General features: G+C 40.3%; 3 protein-coding genes across 3 annotated transcripts; 1 reads left to right on the top strand and 2 right to left on the bottom strand.

Moving 5' to 3' along the window:
• The first annotated feature begins 579 nt into the window (after positions 1 to 579).
• On the top strand, positions 580 to 20,245 carry fmn1 (formin 1). The gene is made up of 17 exons (XM_056240116.1): positions 580 to 2,585; positions 2,843 to 2,948; positions 4,068 to 4,129; positions 4,533 to 6,013; positions 7,313 to 7,454; positions 8,211 to 8,298; positions 8,894 to 8,955; positions 9,769 to 9,857; positions 10,065 to 10,194; positions 10,395 to 10,541; positions 10,698 to 10,757; positions 11,507 to 11,627; positions 17,577 to 17,669; positions 19,410 to 19,461; positions 19,588 to 19,737; positions 19,907 to 19,988; positions 20,143 to 20,245. Exons 1-17 carry the CDS (start codon positions 669 to 671, stop codon positions 20,185 to 20,187), a joined length of 4,827 nt encoding a protein of 1,608 aa, XP_056096091.1. The 5' UTR covers positions 580 to 668; the 3' UTR covers positions 20,188 to 20,245.
• Positions 20,246 to 21,128: 883 nt separating this feature from the next.
• On the bottom strand, positions 21,129 to 22,258 carry grem1a (gremlin 1a, DAN family BMP antagonist). Its single transcript, XM_056240042.1, has 2 exons — positions 22,058 to 22,258; positions 21,129 to 21,690 (listed from the first exon to the last, which is right to left on the bottom strand). Exon 2 carries the CDS (start codon positions 21,687 to 21,689, stop codon positions 21,156 to 21,158), a length of 534 nt encoding a protein of 177 aa, XP_056096017.1. The 5' UTR covers position 21,690; positions 22,058 to 22,258; the 3' UTR covers positions 21,129 to 21,155.
• A 228-nt stretch (positions 22,259 to 22,486) lies between these two features.
• LOC130075462 (neuroendocrine protein 7B2) lies at positions 22,487 to 25,409 on the bottom strand. Its single transcript, XM_056240041.1, has 6 exons — positions 25,311 to 25,409; positions 24,700 to 24,934; positions 24,421 to 24,570; positions 24,085 to 24,197; positions 22,870 to 22,923; positions 22,487 to 22,705 (listed from the first exon to the last, which is right to left on the bottom strand). The coding sequence occupies exons 2-6, from the start codon at positions 24,920 to 24,922 to the stop codon at positions 22,589 to 22,591; spliced, it is 657 nt and encodes a 218-aa protein (XP_056096016.1). The 5' UTR covers positions 24,923 to 24,934; positions 25,311 to 25,409; the 3' UTR covers positions 22,487 to 22,588.
• Positions 25,410 to 25,429: the final 20 nt, after the last annotated feature.

Below are 25,429 nucleotides of genomic sequence, written 5' to 3'. Positions count from 1 at the left end.
TGCCTATATGCGTCTCTCAGGATTTAATGTTTTGCCGTATGCGCTTTTGTTGCGAATTGTGGATTAAGAGCAAGTACAAAATCTTACATGGAAAAGAAAGAAGAGGCTAAATAAAAGTAAAGGCTGGATAAAGGGAGCAAGCTGCATGCTGGCACTATTTTGGAAGGTCGTTGCGGAATGTTTTTTTTTCCATTTCTTCAGCTCTCCTTTAATGAGAGCCTGAGAACAGCATCTCTGGTCTTTAATGCATATTTTCCTGGCATCCATGATTCTGGAAACTTCATGTAAGGACAACATGTTACGAAAAATAAAGACACATTAGACTTTAACCGAACTCAAATTATTTTAGTAAAACAGTTTTTCATACCAGTAGAAGACTAATAAATGGAACTCATACTGAGTATAGTAGGAATAAATTCATATTCATAATTTGTCAATGGTTGTTCAGCACAAGGGCTTGACATTCAGGGATGGGTGAATGGACTTGGGAAGACTATTGGAAAGAACCTGGATTTTCTTCTTCTTCTTCTTTTTACTGCATAGACCTATCAGTTTTACCTATATTTGAATTTTGACTTTGTTTTTGGTTTTAATCACTTGTGGAATATTCTTGTTTGAATACAGACTACATTTGATCTGAAAGAGACTGTGAACCATACTGGAAGGAAATGGAGAGTAAGCCCATCAATAAATTTTTTGACAAATTAGCACACTTTTTTAATCACCATGAAAAACATGAACTCCAAACACTGACTGAGGACAGTCCAGATTTGACTTCTTTTTGCTTGTTGACTAAGGAAAGAGAGGTTAATGGTTTACAAAAAGTTGTTCAAAGGCAGGATGGTTTTGATGATCAAGGGGAGGATTTTGCTATAATTGTTACGATTTTACATACAAACCCTGAGGAAGACAGGACAAAGGACCATGTCAACAGATCGGAGTATCAGAATGTTAATGAAATAGATCTTTCTTCAGAAAAGGAGGAAGTAGACTTAGACCTCAATGTTATGCACCAGAGAGATAATTACCATAAAACATCAGTTGTGCGCCATACTGTCCAGGATGTAACAGATGGTCAAGCTGACACACCGTCTAAATCACTTAGCAAAGTCTCAGCCAGTGGCAGTGCTAACAGACTGGACAAACAACTTGAGGATCCAGTAATCGGTACAGTAGATAATAAAGAACCTGTTTTCAGAGAAGGACACAGACTCAATCAGGACATATCTGCAAATGAGACAGTTGTTATGGAATCAGATAACTCCAGCAATGAGGAGCTGTTTGCTGAGGAAGAACCATTGAAAGAGAGAGTCCTCACAGACAATCAAAGCAGAAATGATATTTTAATAAAAGAGTCTTTGAATTCATCCACAAATAGCAATAACGGAATTTCAGTGCAAAGTCACCGGGAAGTATCTGCTCCTGAGAGCAAAATAGAGTCTGGTGGAAATCTTCCAAACACTGCAGATGTTCCAGAGGTAACCAAATCTGGTGTAAATGAACAAACTCTGACTAACCACAAGGCATCTGCAAACATGGACGTTCAGACAACATTAGCACATTGTGAAGTTCATAATCTCACTGATAAAAAGGTTCTTTCATCAAACTCACCTGTGAACACCAGAACTGTGGTCATCACCCTTACACGTGTTGAAGCTCTTTCTGCTGGACCGTGTGTTGATACTGAAGAGATCCAACTGAGAGATGAGACTGCAGGTAGCCAAGCTATATGCAATGAAAGCAGCGCAAGTTCAGACAGCATTTTTGTGCACGTCCATCCACCAACCACAAGCCAGGAGAACCAAATTAGACATTTTGAGGCTGGAGGTGTGATTTTAACATGTTCTGACCTCTGTGACACTGAAGAACACAGTTCCAGTTCGTCTGAGCTAGATAATAAGACTAATTCAGAAACAGAACCGGTGCCTTCAGTCATCCAGGTGGAGACAAAAATGCATACAGAGGGAGAAATGAATAAAGAGAGTGCGGAAGAAATAATACAAGAAGACACCATGTTAGATACAGATTCATCTTCCACTGAGAAGACCACGAAAGACCAAACCATACTCTCCCCAACTGCAGTAAAAGAGAAACCGCTCCAACTGTCGTCCCTCTTCACTGGGCTGCTCAGCCCCAAGAAAGAAGCACTTGAGGAAAATGAAACTACAGAGCAGCCCCAAAGCCCTACCAAACGAGGACTTTTTACCGATCAGTCTAAGAAAGAAGTCAAGGGAGACTTCCTGGAACAGCTTACCCAATTCCTCAGCAAGGGGGAAGGGAAGAGAAAGCAAGAGAGCATGTCAAGCCCCCCACTGTCTCCAATCGGTCAGGACCCTGCTGAAAAGCCAGAGAGTACTGTAGAGGAGCCGGTCATTCCCCAGTCTGAGGAAACCAACAAATCTACAAATGCAGAGACGGCCTTAGGTGCATTGAAGGCTTTCTTCACAGTTAAATCTGCCAAAAAAGACACTTCAAATCGCATGGACCTGGACATTGTAAAGAAGAAGATCAACAGGGACAAAGACGTCCTCAGAGCTTTCTTTGACAGGAACTCAAGCAAGTCTCCAGACAACAAAGAAACTAAAGTATGCAGTGAACAGATGATTGCATTTGTTGGTGACATCTCAGTATCAATGCATAAAGTTTATATAAAGAGCCTTCTTTTATGTACACCTAAAAAAAAGTTATTTTTTATTATTCATTCCTCTGCAGGGTCGTGGGGATGCTGCATCCTTATTTCATTTCATTTCTTTTTTTTTTTTCTTTTTTTTTTATTAGGTCCTTTAATTCAACAGATATTAACAGTACAATGCACATTAATTGTTGCTGTTTGGTGTCTTAGGCTGATGTGAGTGAGGAGCACACCCCAAAGCGACTTCAGACTGTCTGGCCTCCACCAAAACTGAAAAATGAGGAGGAGAAGATTGGTCTCAAATACACGGAAGCTGGTAAGGGCTTATTGTATAATTGAAGAAGAAAACAAGCAGTAAGTGTAAATGTTTGCTGTAATTCAAATATTTGCTTTTGTATAAAATGTAACAACACTGTCCAAATATATTCCACTACACCTCCACCCTAAATGTGTTCCTGAAGGGCAACTCTGCAGATGAAATAACTTACTTTGGATACAATGTCACATTGTTTGTTACTTGTAAGAAAATTAGTTTTCTCAGCAATGCAGTCATTAATCTTTTTGCATTGATCAAACTTATTGACCATCCATAACATTGCCCGTATTGCAGTATCTTGTAGATTTAAAGGGTGTGGAGTCCTCAAACACACCTAAGCACACATACTCAATGTGTGTTGTTGTCATATGTTTAAATATACTTGAGGAAATTGGTTTTTCCCATGGTTCTCTAGACAAGGCAGTGATCATCCCTATATAACAGTCCCACCACTGCCATCTATTGGAAAGTTTACATCTACAATATTTAATGGATATCCAATTCTTCATGTATTCAGTTTGGGGTCAGGAAGAAAAAAAGGACAAAAAAATATTACTTTTATTCAGTATGGATGCATTAAATTGATCAAAATTGATGACAGTAAGACATTTTTTTAATGAATACAAAAGATTGTAATATATAATAAATGCTGGGTTTTTTTTACTTTCTATTAATCAAAGAATCCTGAAAAAAATGTTTCACTGTTTCCATAAGAATATTAAGCAGCACAACTGTTTTCAAAATTGATAATAGAAATGTTTCTTAATCAACAAATCAACATATTAGAATGATTTCTGAAGAACCATGTGACACTGAAGACTGGAGTAATGATGCTGAAAATTCAGCTTTGCCAACACAGGAATATATTACATTATAAAATATATTAAAATAGAAAACAGTTATTTAAGATTGTAATAATATTACTGTTTTTACTATATTTATACAGGTGAGCATAAAAGGCTTTTTCCAAAGACATTAAAAAGTCTTGCTGATCTCAAATGTTTGAACAGTAGTACATTAGTATATTAGTTAGAGCACTATTTTATTGGATTTCTTGCACTATTCAATGCGTTTTGTGATATATTTAGCCATAATGATGTCCTTCTTTTATGTTCTCAGAGCATCAGGCTGCTCTTCTGCAACTAAAAAGAGAATGTAATGAAGAGGTGGAGAAGTTACAGGTGGGAAACTCAAGAACAGTATTTTACAACTGAAGGGATACAGTTTACTAATAGCATCACGAATTTAAAACCTCTCCCAGGAAAGGCGTGTTTCCAGAATCAGTGCTTTTACAAATGTATTGTACTATGCTGCTTATTGAATATAGTCACACTTAAGCCACACTTCTTCTATAGAAGTATCAAGCCAAATTACATTACATTTAAAGAAAGCAAGCAAAACCCACTTTTCAAGAAAAAACATTTCACAAAAAAGGTTTCAAGATTTCAAGATTGTGTCGTCTGCTAGGACACTACTGAATATGTTTACATTTGCTTTACATTATATTTATCCATTTAGCAGACACTTTTATCAAACGTTATACATTTTTTATTTACATTTTGTTGTTTGAACTCTTTAATACAGGCCGACTTCAAACTTGAGCTCTTCCGGTTAAAAGAGAAGAACGAAGAGGATCTGTCCAGACTAGCGGTAACCATTGCAAGCTTACAAAGGGAGAAAGACAAAGATCTTCACAGAAATCACAGAGATGTTGCTGTGTCCACTGACGACAACATCAAAACACGGGCTTTCCACTCTGTGTGCATTCAGACCGACAGAGAGACATTCATCAGGTCTGAGGAGGCCAAGGAAGCGCAGAGCAGGAGTCTTGACCCCCTGCTTAAAAATGCTGACCTCAACTCAACAAAAAACTTTACTGAAAGACAAAAGACAGTTCCTCCACCAGCTGCCTCACCTGTATCACCTCAGTTACAGATGGACAGAAACAAGATTCCACCTCCTCCTCCTCCACCTCTACCTGGTCCTTGTACTCCTAATGTACCTCCACTTCCTGCTCCGCCACTGGATAAGCCAGGAAGTTTGCCTCCTCCTCCTCCACCTCCACCTGGTCCTTACACTCCTAATGTACCTCCACTTCCTGCTCCGCCACTGGATAAGCCAGGAAGTTTGCCTCCTCCTCCTCCACCTCCACCTGGTCCTTACACTCCTAATGTACCTCCACTTCCTGCTCCGCCACTGGATAAGCCAGGAAGTTTGCCTCCTCCTCCTCCACCTCCACCTCCACCTGGTCCTTACACTCCTAATGTACCTCCACTTCCTGTTCCGCCACTGGATAAGCCAGGAAGTGTGCCTCCTCCTCCTCCACCTCCACCTGGTCCTTACACTCCTAATGTACCTCCACTTCCTGCTCCGCCACTGAATAAGCCAGGAAGTTTGCTTCCTCCTCCTCCTCCTCCTCCACCTCCACCTGGTTCTTACACTCCTAATGTACCTCCACTTCCTGCTCCGCCACTGGATAAGCCAGGAAGTGTGCCTCCTCCTCCTCCTCCTCCTCCACCTGGTCCTTGTACTCCTAATGTACCTCCACTTCCTGCTCCACCACTGGATAAGCCAGGAAGTGTGCTTCCTCCTCCTCCTCCTCCACCTGGTCCTTGTACTCCTAATGTACCTCCACTTCCTGCTCCACCACTGGATAAGCCAGGAAGTGTGCTTCCTCCTCCTCCTCCTCCTCCACCTCCACCTGGTCCTTGTGCTCCTAATGCACCTCCACTTCCTGCTCCGCCCCTGGATAAGTCAGGAAGTGTGCCTCCTCCTCCACCTCCACCTCCACCTGGTCCTTGTGCTCCTAATGCACCTCCACTTCCTGCTCCGCCCCTGGATAACCCAGGAAGTGTGCCTCCTCCTCCTCCACCTCCACCTCCACCAATGACAGGATGTGGTCTTCCACCGTTACCACCCGTCCTCCACTCGATCTCTAATCCCCCTCATGGAGTTGGTACCTTCCTCGGTACAGCAGCAGACAATCCTCCTCGCAAACGTTTAGTGGAGCCAGTCTGTCCAATGAAATCGCTCTACTGGACACGAATACAGATTCAAGATAACAGGTATCTCTCATCACTTTACATCATGTTTTAATTGACATGGGGCAATGACATGATGCTCATTTGTTTAATTGTATCATTTCTTTTATTGTTTAATTTCTGGGTTATTTTTATGGGGAATAGTAAAAAAGGCTAGTAATGAAGAAAAAACTCAATAAAAAAAAAAAAAAATGCTTATAATGAAGAAAAAACTCAATAATAATAAAAAAAAAATAATGTCATCTAAAAAAGAAAATATTTTATCATATCTGCTTCACTACAGCGTGTTGTGTGAGTGTGACCAAAAAAACCCCCATAAAACAGGAAAATGTATTTTATAAAAGGCCCCTCATGACTGACTGTGTGAATGTCAATAAATATCAGATAAGTATTTAAAGTCTGATTGATTGATTGATTGATTTAAGATATAATGATAAAGGGTTTAGCCACTGACACAATCTGTGTCTTTTTAGTATTATTTATAAAGTATTATAGTATTTATTAATATTGTGAAACAGCTTATATTTAAAATTTTAAGTACTTTTGTTTAGTGCTTTTGACGTTTTTATTAGATCATTTTAGACAACAATAACAACATTGAACACAATTAACTTTTACAAATAGATAAAAAGTACTTTAAACTAAAAATAAACATCATCCCACTCTACCTGTATTCAACCATAGACCTATAAACAACATTTCCATTGTTCCTCAATCAAAAGTTTCCTCAAACACGCAATGTATGTCCACTAGTGACGCTGACATTTTCAACTCTCCCTCGTCAGACCTCATGGGAAGTTTAAGACAGACCACTGCAGACATTTGTCTGCATGAGGGGCCAGCCACAGGCTGAGCTGCAGTCTTTCCAGGACCTCTAGTGGCGGTGTGGATTTCTGTGGGATTCGGCTCCCCGGCCACCTCTGTGCTGTTGCAATGTTATTTGACTCCTCATGAAAGCTTTCTGCTCTCTTCGTGAGCATTTTGTCAAGCCAAAGCTAAGCTTAGCTGTGCGCCGTCGTCCTGGCTCCTTAATTATTTTTATGGGAGAGAAAATTTAGCATGTCAGATTACTCACATGCTGCTCCTGTTGATTTTCCTTTTCCTGCTTTCAGCCAAGGTTGCTCAGCAACAGTAAATAACTCACTTTACTCGTGTAACGTGGTTTTTACAGATGCTAGTATTAGGAAATGCTTTGGTTGGTGGCCTGTATGTCTTTGAAGTGTGAAGATTCAATCACAATAAGCCTTAGACTGAGCAGAAACTGTTGTAAATGCAAAATATCTATAAAAAAAAAAATCTCATCATCTCTCTGTCTTTTTTTAGGAGCGATATGCTGTGGAGTTCCCTGGAAGAGCCACAGATAATAAACACCAATGATTTTGCGGAACTGTTTGCTAAAGCCACATCGCCCACCAAAAGAAAGCCCCTATCCGAAGCCTATGAGAAGAAAACCAAAGCCAGGAAGGTACCGCTCTGCCCTGAAGATAGGAAAAAAATGATATAACATAGAGAGGATCTTATTCTGAATGGCAGTCCCATTCATTTTTGCTTTTTTTTGCCTTTTTATATCTATATAGCAAATGCAGTTTTTATAGCAAATGTGAGGTTGTGGGTTTGATTCAGCTAATTTAAAAAAAAAAATCTGCAAATTGCTTTGGATAAAAGCATCTGCTAAAATGCATAAATGTTATGCACTGCTTGGCAAGTTCAGAAAGTTCAGATTTGAGACGTGTCCACTAGGTGGAGCAGTTGTCAGCACTTTCGAATTATATACATAACTGGAACTGATGCATTCATCCATTCACCTCTGCTAATTACTTTTCTTAAACAGAAACATCATTTGTCAGGTGCAGTCACTTTAAACTTTAAAATCCATTAATTTGATACAAATGCTTGTGAGTAATATCAGGATCCCACAAATGCCTCTACAATTGCCTTTGAAATTGATATAATTGTATAGGAAATAAATGAACCTGTGCTTGAAATGTGATCATGCCATTGTTACCTTTGGGAGGCGGGTTTTATAATGGAGGTTTGGAATTTCCCAAAGGTTCTTTTGTTATTTATTCGTTCCACTTTTGCGTAATACAAGCATGAGTCCTCAAGACATTGTATTCATATGGTATTGTAAGCAGAAGGCACTTATCTTATGATCAGAGTCATTTACAAGTGTGGGTTGTCTTGTGAATGTGGACTTTTTTTGATTGATGAACTTTTTTAGGTAATTAAATTACTGGATGGCAAGCGCTCTCAGGCTGTGGGCATCTTAATCTCAAGTCTCCACCTGGAGATGAAGGACATCCAGCAAGGTAAATCACACTGAACAGACTCATATATGCCGAGAAATACTCAACCACCAGCTCGTTTTTTTTATTCTGTCCAGACTAATTTTGCCTCCACTAATAATAAACAGACATGTTAAAATGATACATATTTGTGTGGCCTGGTTAGAAAAGGCAAGCTAAGACATGATGTTGAAATAATTCTGTATATAAAGACATATCTTGCAACAATGTGATTGGCTCCAGCTCTTATCAAGGATAAATTGGCTGTATGTTTGTTAAATAAACTTGTCTTGTGGTTTACCACTAGAAATAATCTTTTGCATGTATAGCTATCAGCCCCACTTACCAAACATATACTTTTCACATTGACCATCCTGAATTCATCACAGCTTGCCTTAACATAGTCAGACAGGCAGATTTTTTTTTGATGATTTTAGTCAATTGAGCGAATTCAAAGTATATGTTTGGTAAGTGGGGCTGGTGGGGGTTTGGTTACAGGGGGGGGAAAACTCTCAAATACATATTTAGACTTTTACATTCACATATCACATCCATGACACGTATGTCCAATAACTAATCAGTCTTCTTGTCTAGAGACTAATACTTCTTCGTTTCACAGCTGTTTTGAATCTGGACAATTCTGTGGTTGACTTGGATGCTATCGAAGCCCTGTATGAAAATGTAAGTATCCTGCCACATTGGAAACGGACTTATGTACAGGCCCACACTAAATCATAGCCTCCAAAGCAGTAGAACTACACAAGTCCTTCACATTCGCACCCCTTGCATGTTTTCTCCTTTTCAATTAGTAAAAATTGAGGTTGAGTATAAGTGTATGATGCCAGTTTTTAGAGGAGTGAGAAATATGGATACTATAATTGTTTATAAAGCACTTATGTTAATTATTCTATTAAACTATTGTATTATGTGAGCTGTAAAACTATTTAAATCATAATTTGTAGTCACTTTAGGGATTATGGTATTTGTCATGGTGACAAAGTTGTAAAACTGGATGTAACTTTACACAGAAAAGGGTAATAAAATCATGGTAACACTCATTTTGTTTACATTTTGTGGCATTACTATAATAGTTAATACTGAATATACTGAAAAATACTGAAATAGTGAGTATTTAATGTTTAAAGATTGGCCCCATTAACTTCCATTGTAAGTGTTTCACTGCAACTCAGAGATGAGTGAAAATTAATTTTGTTGTAATCAAGGAATAGGGATATTCCTTTAAAAAAAATGATGATACTTTCAGAGACCAATAAGATTTATTTTACTGTATTTAAGTTCATTCTACACACATTTGTCCCCAAAATCACTTCAGAAAATGCACATAAAGTCTTCAGATTCTGTATCACCCTTCTTGTCTCTCTAGTTCCAGTTCCAACATAACTAAATAATAGATAGTTCCAGTGTGATTTCATAAGTTTATGTGTGTATCATTGGTCAGTTTTCATATGAATGCGTCTGTTCTGTTTCTCCCAGAGAGCTCAGCCTGAGGAGTTAGAGAAGATTAAGAAACACTATGAAACCTCAGACGAGGAGCAGGTCAAACTACTGGACAAGCCTGAACAGTGAGATATTCCAGAAACACACCAGATAACTCACTTTTTTATGCAACTAGTGATACATCAATTGTCCCTCACAAGGGCACTTTCTGTATGCTCTTGGCAATGTATACTTCTCTAAAGTTCCTTCATTTGAAAACAAACAAAGAAAAAGTAGTGTTTTCAACACTACGCACTTTAGGTTGACAGATGTTCATTGCTTTTCCTTGACAGATTCCTGTATGAACTCTCCCAGGTCCCTGAGTTCTCCAGTCGAGTTCACTGTTTAATTTTTCAGTCGAAGTTCACTGACGCGGTTGCCTCCATACAGCGCAAGACCGAGATTATTCTACACGTCTGCAAGGTACAAAGGCATTTTCAAAGAGGTCAGACCTGAGATATTATCAAACATTTGATTTGATCGACGCTGGCATTCTTAAGAGCAAAAAACAGCCCTTCAGGCAGCTGCGGTTTATTCAAGAGAGGTCTAAGTGCTTGCTTTGTCTCTAACATCTCCATGTGATAAATGCACAAATAAATGTTGATGTGTCTTTTGTGTTTTAGTGTCTTTTGGAGAAAGTTAGTGTGAGGCAGGTGATGGGACTGGTGCTTGCTCTGGGAAACTACATGAATGGTGGGAGCAGAGCTAGAGGACAGGCCGATGGCTTTGGGCTTGAGATTCTTCCCAAGCTTAAGGATGTCAAGAGCAGGGTAAATATTTCCTACATTTGCCACTGTGAAAACACTATAACCTCACACACTGAGGTGTTTGATAGAGCCCGATAGAGCACGATTTGTTCTTTTTGTTTGCTGGCAGTTTGTACAGAATGACATAAGTGTTTGACATAATTCTCTATAAATCTACAGGAAAATCACATTAGTCTGTTGGACTACATTGTTTCCTACTATCTGCGTCACTTTGATGAGGTAAAACATGAACATGTAACCTTTCACATGCAGTTTGTTTATTTTGCACACTGCAGATCTTCATCTGTTCACATTGTTTTCAGTCAGTGACATGACTCATTTTTCATCCTATCTATTAATTTATGGAGTGATACATGACAAATGCAATTTATACAATGTCTTCAATAAACCTTTTCTATTATAAACGCATTTTTAATTTCTATATTGAAATTAATTTTGATAGGTGGCAGAAACAAAAAAGATGTCAAGGTGCTATCATAGTAAAAAAAAAATGTTTTTAACAAAATTGCTTCACGGTGTATTAAATGTAAACTTTTATTGTAAAGACATTTATAATGTTACAAAAGATTTCTATTTCAAATGAACACTGTTCTTTTGAACATTGTATTCATCCTGAAAAAAATGTATCACGGTTTGCCCAAGCTTATTAGATTGATTTCTGAAGGATCATGTGACATTGAAGACTGGTTTATGTCTGCTGAAAAAAATCACAGGAACAAATTACATTTTAAAATAAATTAAGTTAGAAAACAAATGTTTTAAATTGTAATAATATTTAACAATATTAGTGTTTTCACTGTATTTTTGATCAAATAAATGTAGGTGAGCATAAGAGACTTCTTTCAAAAACATTACAAAATCTTTCCAACCACAAATATTTCTAAGAACATGTGTTTTAATCTAGATCTTTAAGTCTTTCTTGGCCGTGGATACTCATATGTTTCACTGATCCTTCAATCTCTCTCCAGAACGCTGGGACAGAAAAGAGCATCTTTCCTTTGCCTGAACCTCAAGATGTTTTCCTTTCTTCTCAAGTGAAGTTCGATGACCTCTCAAAGGATCTCAGGAAGATGAACAGAGACTTGACAGGTAAGAATTACCAAAAACACTCTCAAGGTCTTCAGAAACGATTTTAGCGTGCCACTGATTTACTATAGCATCAAAAGAAGCAAGATTACATAGGTGGGATGAATGTCTGCAATCCTGCAACATGGCTCCAGCTGAATCCTGAGGACTTTACAGCATCTGTTAGCAACAACTCATTATTAAACCACATTAGATCAGGTGGAATATACAGACGTGTTTGCCTATGTATATATGTGCACGCACAGATGCAGAGACGAAGTGAAGTCTGTGTGATTTTGCCATGGCGCCTTTTAGATATGACTTTAATCCTGCCCATCAGATGCTCTGGCATTGTGTGATTCTTTAGCTCCGTCGCAGGGGCCAAAGGCTACAGTGCTTTGGCGCTTATGTAATCTGAGAGAAGAGCAGCTTATCGCTGGCGGGATGGGCTTTATCTGCGCAGAGATGCACTGCCATTCTCCTGCTACACTGTATCAGTCCGTGTTCAGTGTGGCCCCGCAGATGTGTGTCAGAGATTCTTTTCTTTACCTCTCAACAAGCCTTTCTTATCGGGCGACGGAGAGACTGCCAAATCTGGCCCATCGCGCTCTCCCTTTTTTGTCCTCCTGTTTGAACTCCCCTCATGACTGAGAGAGAATCATGTCTTTGTTTTTTATGCTGTGTTTGTTCGATTTTTTCGAATTACTTACAGCCCCACTGAGGTTTTGGCTGTTCAAGGTGACCGCATTTGTCTGCGATGTAATTTTGCGGAGCAAAAAAGTGCTGCACTAATCAAATTAGTCACTGTGTGCCTGCACAAAAAGGGAATGTCCCTGTGATTTTATTTTCCAGAGACAATGATGACAACATTGTGAAGCACATCTAATGCGTGGAGACTCCACAGCTGATTCAGCTGGCTTGCGTTTGAGACATCTTTTTGATCTCTTTGAGATCATTGTGGCAGTGGTTTGGCTCGCCGAGGTCCACAGTTGAGAAAACCTGAATGTTGCTGTGAGCCGCCTTGGTGGACACACTATTTGAGGATCTTATCAATTTAAACTATAATTGATATTTTGCGTGGAAATGCTGCGGAAAAGATTCCCAACCGTTTCTTCATTTCCAGCTGTGTTCACAGTTTATACAAATGCTCAATGAAAACAGTAGTATGTGTAGCCTTATCCGGGGTGAGATGCAGATGGAGCGTATCCAACAGTCCCGGGTTCCCATCAGGGTGTATTATGACTGAGGCAGGAGACTGGCTCCTCTGATCCCCTGATTGGACGTTGAACAAACAGTGCTGTGTAGGTCCACGGGTGATACATTGACTATCTGAGGATGTGATCAGAGGTGCATCAAAACAGATTTTAGAGAAAAAGACATTTGATAACCTCTGACTCAGTCACAGGTGGAGCTTTAGCTCTATGGTGTTTTCTTGACAATAGGTTATGAACAAGTGCAAACCAAAAGGGTTTAAAGAGACAGTTTTCCCAAAAGAAGAAAAGAAAAGGTAATTATTTATTCACCCTCATTAAATTTCAAACCTGTATGATTTTCTTTCTTCTGTGGAACAGAAAAGAAGATATTTTGAGAAATGTCATCATACAATGAAATTCATTGGGGTCCTGTTTTGGACCTCATTGACTTTCATTGTTGGAGCAGTTGTATGTATATTATACAGTTATTACAAAATCCAACATACAAAGAAGGCTGACGCTCAGCTTGTTTATAGGCTTTGGAAGTTCCCCCATTACTGTAACCATTGTTTTTACAGATGTGATCGACATAATTCACTGCAACGATGCCATAATTAAGGCACTAACAGCATTTGCTTCATCAGCAGAAAGTGCTTTCATTCTATGTGCAAGTAATCAGTAATGCGCTAATGGCTTTGACCGCAGTAGCTGTTGTTTTAGATGACTTGATAAACCAACTTAAGCTAAAATTGTGAATGATTGTTGGACTTCTGGTAAAAAAGCAGTTGGGGCCTACTCAGAATGTGAGCGGAGGGATAAACATGGCCACATACATTCTACTTAGTACATTATATTAAGTAAATATGTTTTGTTAGTTTCACCAATGATATATTTTGAAATACTGTATATGTTTTTTATGGCATAAGTCTCTTATGCCATCCAAATCTGCATTTATTTAACCAAAAATACAGTACAAACAGTAATATTGTGAGATATTATTACAATTTAAAAATAACGTATTTTTTTCCTGTGATGGCAAAGCTGAATTTTTAGCATCATTATTCCAGTCTTCAGTGTCACATGATCCTTCAGAAATCATTCTAATAAGCTGATTTGCTACTTAAGAAACATTTCTTACTATTATCAGTGTTGAAAGCAGTTGTGCTGGTGAGTATCTTTTGTAGATGAATATTTGGGGAATAGAAAGTTAAAAAGTTGTGTAACATTATAAATGTCTTTACTGTGACCTTCATGTTACGGGTGTGCACGGAGATGAACCCAAACATAGACAGTGTACAATGAACTCAGGGTTTATTGGGACAAAACAGGAAAACAAAACCCACGAGGGGGGGAAAACAGACGAAACAAGGGATATAAGACTGGCAAGACTAGACAAGATAATGACTGAACAAGAAACAAACACTTTGTACAATACTAACAATGACTACTAACTACGATTTTCAATGACAAGACTTTCCACAGAATACTCACAGGTAACATTTGGCAATGAACCGACACAAGACAGCAAACACAAGGGGATTAAATAAGGAGACTAATCAAGACATAACAGGTGACACTGGTAAAGCAATAATGACTGAATCAGGATAACAAGGGGGCGGGTTTAAGAGACGAGACAACACAAGCACATGACCAAAACACAAGGCCATGTGCTTGCACACAGAACATGGGTCTATCATGATCCTGCCGCAATATTAAGAGAATCACGGACATGGCAGAATCATGACAGAACCTCCTCCTTAAGGAACGGCTACCAGACGCTCCCCAAGGAGACAAACACGGGACAAGACTGACTGAGACGTAGACAAGACCCAACAAAACATGACAAATAACAAGGGCATACAAGAGTAAACAATGACAGGGTTGGGGTGGAACATCAAAAATAATAAACTAGGAAGGGGAGGCGGAGGGACAACAAAGTCTTTGAGCGAGGGTCCAGGGTGGGTAGGCGGGACGGTGATCTTGGGACTACGGGGTGTGGGCTTAGGACTTGGGTGGAGTGGTGTGAGGTAGAGGGAGAAACAGTCCTGGGTTGAGCCATGACGGGGGAAACAAACGGGAGTCCGGGGGCAGTGGAGACAGCAGCAGCGGGAGACGAAACGGAGACACGGGAACTGACAGGGGAAGAGGAAGCAGGAACGGGAACAGAGTTACTTGAAGAGTCAAGGCTTCCCCAAGAAGAGGCGAGACTCATCACCTCCGACTCTGCAGCGCTCTCGGCGACAGGCGTGGGTGCAGCGCTCTCGGCGACAGGCGTGGGTGCAGCGCTCTCGGCGACAGGCGTGGGTGCAGCGCTCTCGGCGACAGGCGTGGGTGCAGCGCTCTCGGCGACAGGCGTGGGTGCAGCGCTCTCGGCGACAGGCGTGGGTGCAGCGCTCTCGGCGACAGGCGTGGGTGCAGCGCTCTCGGCGACAGGCGTGGGTGCAGCGCTCTCGGCGACAGGCGTGGGTGCAGCGCTCTCGGCGACAGGCGTGGGTGCAGCGCTCTCGGCGACAGGCGTGGGTGCAGCGCTCTCGGCGACAGGCGTGGGTGCAGCGCTCTCGGCGACAGGCGTGGGTGCAGCGCTCTCGGCGACAGGCGTGGGTGCAGCGCGCTCGGCGACAGGCGTGGGTGCAGCGCGCTCGGCGACAGGCGTGGGTGCAGCGCGCTCGGCGACAGGCGTGGGTGCAGCGCGCTCGGCGACAGGCGTGGGTGCAGCGCGCTCGGCGACAGGCGTGGGTGCAGCGCGCTCGGCGACAGGCGTGGGTGCAGCGCGCTCGGCGACAGGCGTGGGTGCAGCGCGCTCGGCGACAGGCGTGGGTGCAGCGCTCTCGGCGACAGGCGTGGGTGCAGCGCTCTCGGCGGCGGATACTGGCACTAAGGGCGAGACAGGACGGACAGGGACATCAAGGATCTTGATGAGACGAGACAAGTATTCTGACACGGTTTTTGCAGCAATCATGACCGGCATCTCTTGCTTCGCTGAAACTGAGCGTACCACAGCTGAATCGGCCGCTTCCCTCTCTCCAGCACTCATGGCTGTAGGCTTAGGAGTAGCCCTTACTGCTGCGGACTCTGGAGCCGCGCCCGCAGCCACCGATTTCGGAACGGTACCTTCGGCTGTAGCGGGCTCTGGGACAGTGCCAGCAGTAACGGGCTCTGGGAAAGTGCTTACAGTAGTGGACTCTGGGGCAGCGCTTACAGAAGCGGGCTCTGGGACAGCGCTTGCAGACACAGGGGACGAAAACAGACCAGAGACTCCCCTCCTCTTCTTAGGTCGGGGAGACCTAAGCTGGGCTCGTGGCCGGTTGGGGAAGCTCCACAGGAACCGTAACTGGTCCAGGAAGGGCAGTCTCAGACAGAGCTGACTCCGCAGCGGAGGACTCCGAAGCGGACTCCCACGAGACACGTCTTCCCCGTTTGCCTCAGATACTCGTGGGCGGAGATGATGTCTCAGGAACTGAAGCGGTGTGGGCCTGGTCCCCAGGTGTGACCACAGCTAGTACACGACCCTCCGGGATCACGGGCAGCTTGGCGGATTATGAGCTCGTGGGTGTCTGTGACTCTCTCCGAGACAAGCAATCCACCAAATCAGTGAACGGATAGGTCACCAGCTCCTCCCGTTTAGCCAGGGGTGGAAGAGAGTTGAGACCTGCAACGAGGTAGCAGTTTAGGAGGAACTCCGGGATGAAAAACCCCCTCTCGTTCGCAACCCGAGCATACTCCCTTATCGATAGCCGTCCCTGAGCGGGAATCGGGAGTTTGCCTCTCCGCGAGTCAGCGATGGTCTTGAACCACCAATCCTTAAGTTCATCGGAGTCATGCTTGACAAGGGAGGACATACCGTCTGCTGGGTTCGATGTTGGTCGGTTCATTCTGTTACGGGTGTGCACGGAGATGAACCCAAACATAGACAGTGTACAATGAACTCAGGGTTTATTGGGACAAAACAGGAAAACAAAACCCACGAGGGGGCAAAACAGACGAAACAAGGGATATAAGACTGGCAAGACTAGACTAGATAATGACTGAACAAGAAACAAACAACACTTTGTATAATACTCACAATGACTACTAACTACGACTTTCAATGACAAGACTTTCCACAGAACACTCACAGGTAACATTTGGCAATGAACCGACACAAGACAGCAAACACAAGGGGATTAAATAAGGAGACTAATCAAGACATAACAGGTGACACGGGTAAAGCAATAATGACTGAATCAGGATAACAAGGGGGCGGGTTTAAGAGACGAGACAACACAAGCACATGACCAAAACACAAGGCCATGTGCTTGCACACAGAACATGGGTCTGTCATGATCCTGCCGCAATACAAAGAGAATCACGGACATGGCAGAATCATGACACTTCAATTTAATGCATCCTTGCTGAGTAAAAGTACTGATTTCTTTCAAGTGTCACCAATAATGCCCAAATCACTTATCTTTATCATCTTAATCAACATTATCTACTTGTCAAATAACATAATGGTTAAATATTAGTATATAAGCTTATTAGTAATGTGATTAGAAAGAGCTTCACTATATTTGCACTTTTGTAGTTGTGTGCTTCTTGGCTTTTTTTTTTCAAGATCTGGGTTATTGGAATAAAAAGTAAGCGCTCATGGTGGTCTAACAAAAAAAAACCCTGTTTAGTTTAGGATAAAATATTGCGTTAAAGTTAGTGTAAACTTTGTTTTACAATGACTGGCTTCTGAAAATTGGACCTGGTCGGGGATTTTACTCTAACCCAATGTTATTACTTTTGTCTCGTACAGTTTGTGAAAAGGATGCTCTAACCGTGTGTACCAACTCGTCTCAAGAGCACATACATCCCTTCAAGGAGAAAATGGACTTTTTCATTGCCAACGGTGAGCTAAGCTATGCTATGATGCGTGAGATTACCCCACATTACCTTTAAGAAGAGGATTTTAAGTCTTCTAATTATGTGCTCCGTCACATCAGCCGATCCCTCTTGTCTTCCTTGTTCAGATATAAAGTCTAGTTGGTCTCTGAGACGACCTGCCTCTCTAGAAGATTGATGGAGAGGAGTACAAATGTTTGCTTAGATTGTACAGGATTGTTTTGTTTTGCAGATCGAGCCAGATATATGGAGATATAAACTGGATGAGACAATGCTAGTCAACTAGACAAATAAGATTAAGGGCCCTATCATACACCCGGCGCAATGCAGCGCCAGGCGCAACGCGAGTGTTTTATGCTAGTTTCAGCCCGACGCACTTATCATTTTTACGTCCTGCGCCCCGTTGTTTAAATAGCAAATGCATTTGCACCCATTTGTGCGCCCTTGGGCGTGCTGGTCTGAAAACGAGGTGTGATTGGGCGCATTGATGGCGCGTTGCTATTTTGAGGCAACTGAATTTTTTTTGTTATTTAAAGAGCGCGTTAGTAATGTGAGCCTATAGGAGGGTCCACAACGCTTATTAAACACAGAGGGACGTGCAGCAGCACACAAACATGCCAAATATTAAAAATAAAAGGATCACAATGAAATCTAGGGGCAACCCTTTTAGCCAACCATTTTTCCTGTCGTTAAACTATAGCAAAAGTGGATTCGGACACGGCCTAAGTGCACTTGCGCCTTATACTTTAGACCATGCGCTTAGATCGTTAAAATAGGGCCCTAATTCTGTATGTAGTTTATGTATATAGCAGCACGTTTAAAACAAAGCTTTTCCTTTCCTCACATTCTTCCTACTACAATTATTTGATTGTCTCCACTACACAGATAAGACAGCACACATCCTGCAGTCATGAAGAATATCTGCCATATGCCCTTTTGGGGACCTGATAAGTGTCTGTGACTGCCTACCTGTACAAGATTGCTGGTCAGGTTCAGAAGACAGATGCAGAGATAGGAATCAGAGAGACTTTGGCTATGAAGGAGACTTCTTAGTAAAGGAGAAACATCAGTTTTAACATTGTCTTTGAGGCCCTGGTAGAAAGGCTAGGAATTTGGGACGATAATGTTATTGGTAGCATAACAGACAAAGCAGTGCAGGAACAAGTTCTGCAAGGTTCTCTTAAAGTAATGAGCAAACATTCTTCCACTAACATGAATAGAATGTTCATTCAGAGTTATCTGGTCTAATATTCTTAAAATGTTAGCACAATAACATTTATACATCATTCATGGAACTTTTTTTTTCCTGAAACATTTTAGTTGGACGTTCTTCTAACATTTTGTAATTGTTACTGCCTGTTTAAGAACATTCAGAACATTCAAAAGTAATGTTCCCATAATGTTTGCAAAATTCTAAAATGGAATGTGTCCTTAATGTTCGCATGGCAAAAAAAAATAAAAAAAAATAAAACATTAAAAAAACTGGGCATTTTGAAAGTTCAGAGAACATTCAGAAATAATGTTTTCATAACTGAATGGGAACATCAGCAAAACATTCTTAGAACATAATTTTGTTAGCTGGGATATGGCTGCTAAAGAGGTAAAATTAAGATCCTGAAGTAATAGAAGAGATATTGGCTCTCAATATTGAAACCATTTGCAGGAGTCTTTATGAAAATGAAAAATGTGGTACTGATTATGATACAGTCTAAATGCAAATGTTGATACACATCTTTTCATTTTACAGCACAAAAAGAGCTAACTGCTGTGGAACACCAAGTGATATCAGCACGTAAAAGGTACAGGCACATCCCTCTTGTTGAAAATATTACAAAAAAACTTATTTTTAGTTACGTTAATTTACAATTATAGCCATCCTGAAAAGCCTGGTTGTTTTTTGGTGCTTCATGTCTTTTCTTCCTCAGCTTCTCTTACCTAGTGGAGTATTTTGGGCTGCAGTCACGTTCCGGGGAGCAAGAGATTATGCCAGGCCATGTTTTCACATTTTGGTTTGAATTTTGCAATGACTTCAAGATCAGATGGAAGAGAGAGAACAAGGTCATATCCAAACTGAGGTGAGAGTTAACAGCATCTTGAGTATCTAGCATCATATTTTCTGGTTGCTGTGATAACCAAGTTAAGGGTAATTTTGTCACTGACAGTTAAAACTTGCTGGATTTGAAACATTGCGGATAAATAAAATGCAATCCATCTGCAATTTATTTATTATTTTTTTTACTTCAGAATCAAAGAGGCCCAACAGTCAGTGCGCAACATGACAGCAGAGAAAAGCATTGAGACCAGAAGGGCCAGTGCGAATGGACTGGTAAGCGTTTGTCTTCATTGGTGGCAGATAGATAAGCAAACACTAGTAGCTATTGTTCTTTTATGAATCCGATTTTTAAAACATTCATGAATAATGTAAGCACAGCTGAATAAGAGTTCAAAATTATGTATGTTTCTGTTTTTTTTTATGACAGAAAGAGAGACTGCGTCTGAAAGAAGCAAGTCTGACCACCAGCTGACCCTTTCTCCAGACTGCATGTTACTGAACAGGATGACAGCCTGTCCGTCAGACTAGTGGATCCTATGTGTAGCCCAACAGCCAATCGCACACTTGCACATTTATGACCCAAAGATCCCTTTGACTATGGTTTAGATATGAATTAATGCTGTTCAAAGTGAGAAACATTTATGAAATGATTATATTACAAGTTTACTCAATCTGCTCTGGAATCTTAGCAATCCAGTCTAAACAATTAAGCCTTCAAATGTGTTGAAAATCTCGATATCTGACTAGGAAAAATCAGTAACTTTATTTTGTATATTGAGTAACAAAGTTGTGTAACTTTTTATTGTCATATTAAATCATTACAGAATATTACAAAACATAAAGATAATGTACATGTAAAATAATATAATTTTAAACTATCCTTATCGGTTTTATTTTGTTCAACATCACACATTTTTTTATTTATGTCAGTTGTTGCTTTATCACATCTCATTGCCATTTAATCACAGTAATATTGTTCCTTTTGCGATAAACGCATCATTGTAGAAGAAGGTTGTAACTCTGGCACCTTATTCATTTGACATTACTTGCATGAAGACCAGGATAAAACGCATTGGAATGTTTTTGTTTGTTTGTTTACTAAATTACTTATTTACATCTACAATACAAAGGTATCTACATTGATCCACACAGTGGAAAATAATAAGCATATTGTTAATGTGTCATTCTTTTTATAGTATTATAACTAATGCAACTTATTTTATAGTAATGGCATCAATTGTATTTATTATAGTAAAAGGATACTACTACTACTACTATTCACAATATAAAGGCACAAGATGACTTTTTGACTGAGCGAGTAACGATGCAGGAAACAAATCGATAATGCTCCTTCATTATTATGCTATAGGAGTGCACTGAATATTGACTTTCAGACAAACACACATTCACAAGTTGCCTACAACAATGATGTCAGCAAGTTTAATCCAAGTCGACAGAAGTACAGCGGCACTGTTTCACACGGCGCACGCGCTTCTTCTTGGTGCTGGGGATCTGCCCGGGACAGATGAGCGTGTAAGTGACCGTCGTGTAACTCTTTGGCTTACACACGGAGCACGACTGAAACGCACCGTCCTCTTGATAAACGTGTCGAGGTATGTAGAATGAGTTGCACTGTCCGTAACAGAAGCGATTGATGATGGTGCGCGGCTGGCACCCGTCCTCGTAAATCATCAGTTTAAGCGGCTGCGTTTTACACCAGTCAAGTTTGAGATAACGGCGCTCCGTTACGTGTAAAGCCTCCTGGCTGGAGTCCAGCACCTCGTCCCCGACTGAAGGCGGTCCCATTCCCCCAGAACTAGCCTGCGGTGTCTGCGGTGACTGTTCCGACTGGTTTGGGCTGTATTTATTTGGGTGAGGAATGGCGCCTTGAAATCCCCCGGTTCCCCTAATCCTCGCCGGATTGCAGAGCAGCCACAAGACCACGATAGTGACAGCTAATGCCTCTTTAGTCATTCTTTCACAAGAAAAAAAGAGATACATTATTATATTATATGTTTATATATATATAAAAATATTGTGTGTGTATATATATATATATATATATATATATATAGTGTGTATTTGTATATATATATACACACATGCAATATTATATTATACTTTTTATAAAACTTTTCATATATAAAATTAATACAGCTACCAAACCTATTTGAAAGCATATAAAATTATAAATTATTTAACCAAAAAAATTATATATATATACTATTCAAGTTCTCTACATAATTTTGAGAGCAAACTGCTATTTCCCTCTGGCAACTTATTTCTTTAAACACATTTCAGATGTGATTTAAACTAAATATCCAGTAGATATGCACACTTACCTCAGATTAATAATGGTTCAAATTTATTCACATGGACTTCAGCTGTTCACAAAGGTCTTTGTATATCATAACAAACTACAATTAAAAATAGGTTGAACCAAAAGTTCCAGAGCTCACAGTCAAAATAAGTTATGGAGCTGTGTTCTGAACGCTGACATTTAAGAGAATGGGGCAGTCCACGCCTCCTCAGCCTAAAATCATTCACAGCACTTTGGGGATGGTCCAGTGCTTTTGGAGAGTACGGTCCTTCACGATGTAGACATATCGGATGCGTGTGATATTTGTAAGTTAGATGAATCATGAAGTTAAAAACATGTCCCTGATTATCTGCACATGAACATGTCATTTTTATTTGATTAAGTGGTATTACAACAAAAATTGTGCCAAGAGAATAATCATTCATGTTACAATCTCCATTTGCACCCTTGCTCTATTAATAATATGATTTATTTGTATATAACACATAATTTAATGCTTACTTTGCTGTGAAACAGAAAAGTCATTTTTATACAAATTGTATGAACGTGATGTTCAGGCCTTGATATTGCTTGTAGCAGTTTCAACTTCATCTTCCTCAGGGAAATGTGGCACTGATTTCTTGGCCACCACGTTATCCAGCCTCTGTCCCATCAGATATGGATTTGCACTCTGAAACACAGTCAGTGACAGATCCTGTGATATTTTACTGAAAATACGAGACATATAAGTAATTATAAAATCTTATAATTCTTGTGCTGGTCTATTGAGAAGGATGTAGCAAAAAAAATGCAAAGAAAAATAATGTTTTATTTTTTTTCATATTTATAGCATACCCTTTTTCTTCTCTTTGGCCCACCCTTCAGCTTTTCATACAACATTCCTTTATTCTGAAAGAAAAAAAAAGATATTTAAGTGCAGTCTGTTACAAACCAGTATTCACATATCTGTACATTATATATTCTCTGTACATTAACTTCTACAACATACTCTCATGGCAATTCGTAACCATTTAACATTTTGGTGAATTGGTAAAAATTCTGTCATTAATTACTCATCTTCGTGTTGTTCCAAACCCGTAAGACTTTTGTTCATTTTCGGAAAACAAATAAAGATCTTTTTGATGAAATCTGAGAGCTTTTTGTGCCTCCATAGACAGCTATACAACTACCACTTTGACGCTGCAAAAAGTTCATAAAGAAATCGGAAAACTAATCCATATGAATTGAGCGGTTTAGTCCAAATTTTCTGGAGAGACTTTTAGCTTAGCTATAGCTTTATTTGATGAACAGATTTCATTTAAGCTTTTATTCACATATATACATTATTAGCGAACACAAACAGAAGCTCAATCGTACCTGCTTGATGCGCGAGAACAAACCCCATTGGTTCTTGCAGAAGCTCAAACGTGCTGCGTAACACACGAGAATTAACCTCATTGGTTCTCGCATGTTAAGCAAACATGCTTGAGCTTCCGTTTACCATAACTGATGCATGAGTTGATGAATGTTCATATGTGAATAAAAACCTAAATTCAATCTGTTCATCATATAAAGTGATCACTTCAAAAAATTTGGACTAAAGCGATCAATTCGTATGGATTCGTTTTACGTTCTCTATCTTCATTTGTGTTCAGAAGATGAACGGAAGTCTAATGGGTTTGGAACGACATGAGGGTGAGTAATTAATGACAGAATTTTCATTTTTAGGTGAACTATCCCTTTAAAGTCCTTCTACACTGTTGTTTATATTATATTGTTATTTTACATTAAATTACATAGTTATTTGTAGTATATGTTATTTGTTATATGTAGTTCATTTGATTGATTCACCAATAAGGATGAAAGAATCTTGCTAAATGTAGAGGAGAACATATGTATGTAAGTACAGGAAAGGTACTTGACAGAATCATCAAATACGATTAGTATAATAAAAGTCTGATAACTGAGAGAAAGTAACTTCACTGCACTTTTCACTAAATGAATCATTCATTTCATTTAAATGAAAAATCAGAAGTCCGGACTGTTTCAAGGTGTCAAGTGTGAACTTACCCACTTGGCCAGCGCAGGGTAGTCATGTTCAGGGTCAAAGAGGTGCTGATGTTTCTGGAATTCCCGACTGAACTCAGCAGTGTCAGGAGCGTTCTCTAAACATCCATCAGCAGCTATAAAGACATGATCACATTTTTTCAACCAGGAGAGATGCATCCCATTCTCAAACCATTCACAGAAGTTTAGATTCGTTTAGGAGGATATAGTAAAAATGTTCAATCTAATCAAATATTGAAAATGGATTCCTCTTGGTTTTTATGTGATTGATAATCTAAATGAATGGTGACACCACTGTATATTTGTGCACTGCATTCGGTTGCATTTGGATCTGCATACCAGTCTTTCCAAGGGGGCAAGGATTGGGAGGGTCGGGGTAGCCATGGTCCTCGCTGAAGTCTTTGGGAACACTATCCCCAGTTAACTCTGCAACAATGTTAGGGATATTCCCATATGGCCCGAGATGCTGGAGTCCCTCATGGGCACCACCTATTGGACAAAGTGTAAAATTACAGATAAAGGTAACCGCGTCATGAGTATTATACAGTTCTTATATCCCCATTCACCTGTATAATCATTTGCGTCTTTTAAAACCTGCGCTTATAGAGAAACTCTTACCTTGGATGCTGAGAGGACCCACTATGTTGGTGGCCTGGTGCGCGGGATACTCGACCCTGGGCCGCGCGATTCCCAGCTGCTCCATCACTCCATGAAGCAGGCGCTGGATATCCGCCTCCGACACCTGATCCACTGTGCGTGGACTACGGCCAGAAACCACGGCCATCGAGCATATAACGACACTCAGAAGAACCGTGTGTGTCATTTTCGGAACCGAACCCATCGTTGACTTTCACTACACACCGACAATAAACAAAACATGTAGCCTAACGTTAACGTTAGTGTAAAAAAATATTGCTGTGGTGTATGCTAGCTAAAACTTCAGATGTAAACAAAATATAAACATTATTTTTTATTGTTTTATTTTCACCGACCAGCTAATGTTGAAATTGGCTTATAAACATGATCTATAATTTAGATATTATTGCGCTCAAAGAAAACGCACATCCCAGATTGTAACTACGTACGTCACAAGGCTTGATAAAAACATAGGCCGTTATTTTTTTATACGCGTACATTAAGAAACATTCGTTGTTCAGCAAAGCAAAACATCCAACGTGTTGTAGACTATACAGAATAAAGAGTTAAGCAAACACAAAGAGGTAACCTACCATGTAATCTGGATTGAGAAAGAGTGTGTCGGGTTCAACACAGATGCCGTCCTCCTCCTCGCTTCATTTGCTCTGTTGCCAAGCAGCAGAATCATCATCACACCCATTGGTTTACGGAG

The sequence above is a fragment of the Rhinichthys klamathensis genome, unplaced genomic scaffold (genome assembly GCF_029890125.1).
Source record: "Rhinichthys klamathensis goyatoka isolate OS25496 unplaced genomic scaffold, OSU_Roscu_1.1 h1tg000579l_1, whole genome shotgun sequence".
Classification (NCBI taxonomy): domain Eukaryota; kingdom Metazoa; phylum Chordata; class Actinopteri; order Cypriniformes; family Leuciscidae; genus Rhinichthys; species Rhinichthys klamathensis.
The sequence above is the reverse complement of the archived record's forward strand: the minus strand, read 5'-3'. Positions and strand labels throughout refer to the sequence as shown.

What these genes read in the sequence shown, in the direction of transcription:
- fmn1 (XM_056240116.1), top strand. Translation starts at nt 669, where the DNA reads ATGGAGAGTAAGCCCATCAATAAATTTTTTGACAAATTAGCACACTTT. An exon ending in GGACTTTTTCATTGCCAACG is followed by an intron (nt 17,670 to 19,409) that starts GTGAGCTAAGCT and finishes TTCATTTTACAG; the next exon opens with CACAAAAAGAGCTAACTGCT. An exon ending in GGGCCAGTGCGAATGGACTG is followed by an intron (nt 19,989 to 20,142) that starts GTAAGCGTTTGT and finishes TTTTTATGACAG; the next exon opens with AAAGAGAGACTGCGTCTGAA.
- grem1a (XM_056240042.1), bottom strand. Translation starts at nt 21,689, where the DNA reads ATGACTAAAGAGGCATTAGCTGTCACTATCGTGGTCTTGTGGCTGCTC.
- LOC130075462 (XM_056240041.1), bottom strand. Translation starts at nt 24,922, where the DNA reads ATGGGTTCGGTTCCGAAAATGACACACACGGTTCTTCTGAGTGTCGTT. An exon ending in ACCCTGCGCTGGCCAAGTGG is followed by an intron (nt 22,924 to 24,084) that starts GTAAGTTCACAC and finishes TTTTTCTTTCAG; the next exon opens with AATAAAGGAATGTTGTATGA. An exon ending in GGCCAAAGAGAAGAAAAAGG is followed by an intron (nt 22,706 to 22,869) that starts GTATGCTATAAA and finishes ACTGTGTTTCAG; the next exon opens with AGTGCAAATCCATATCTGAT.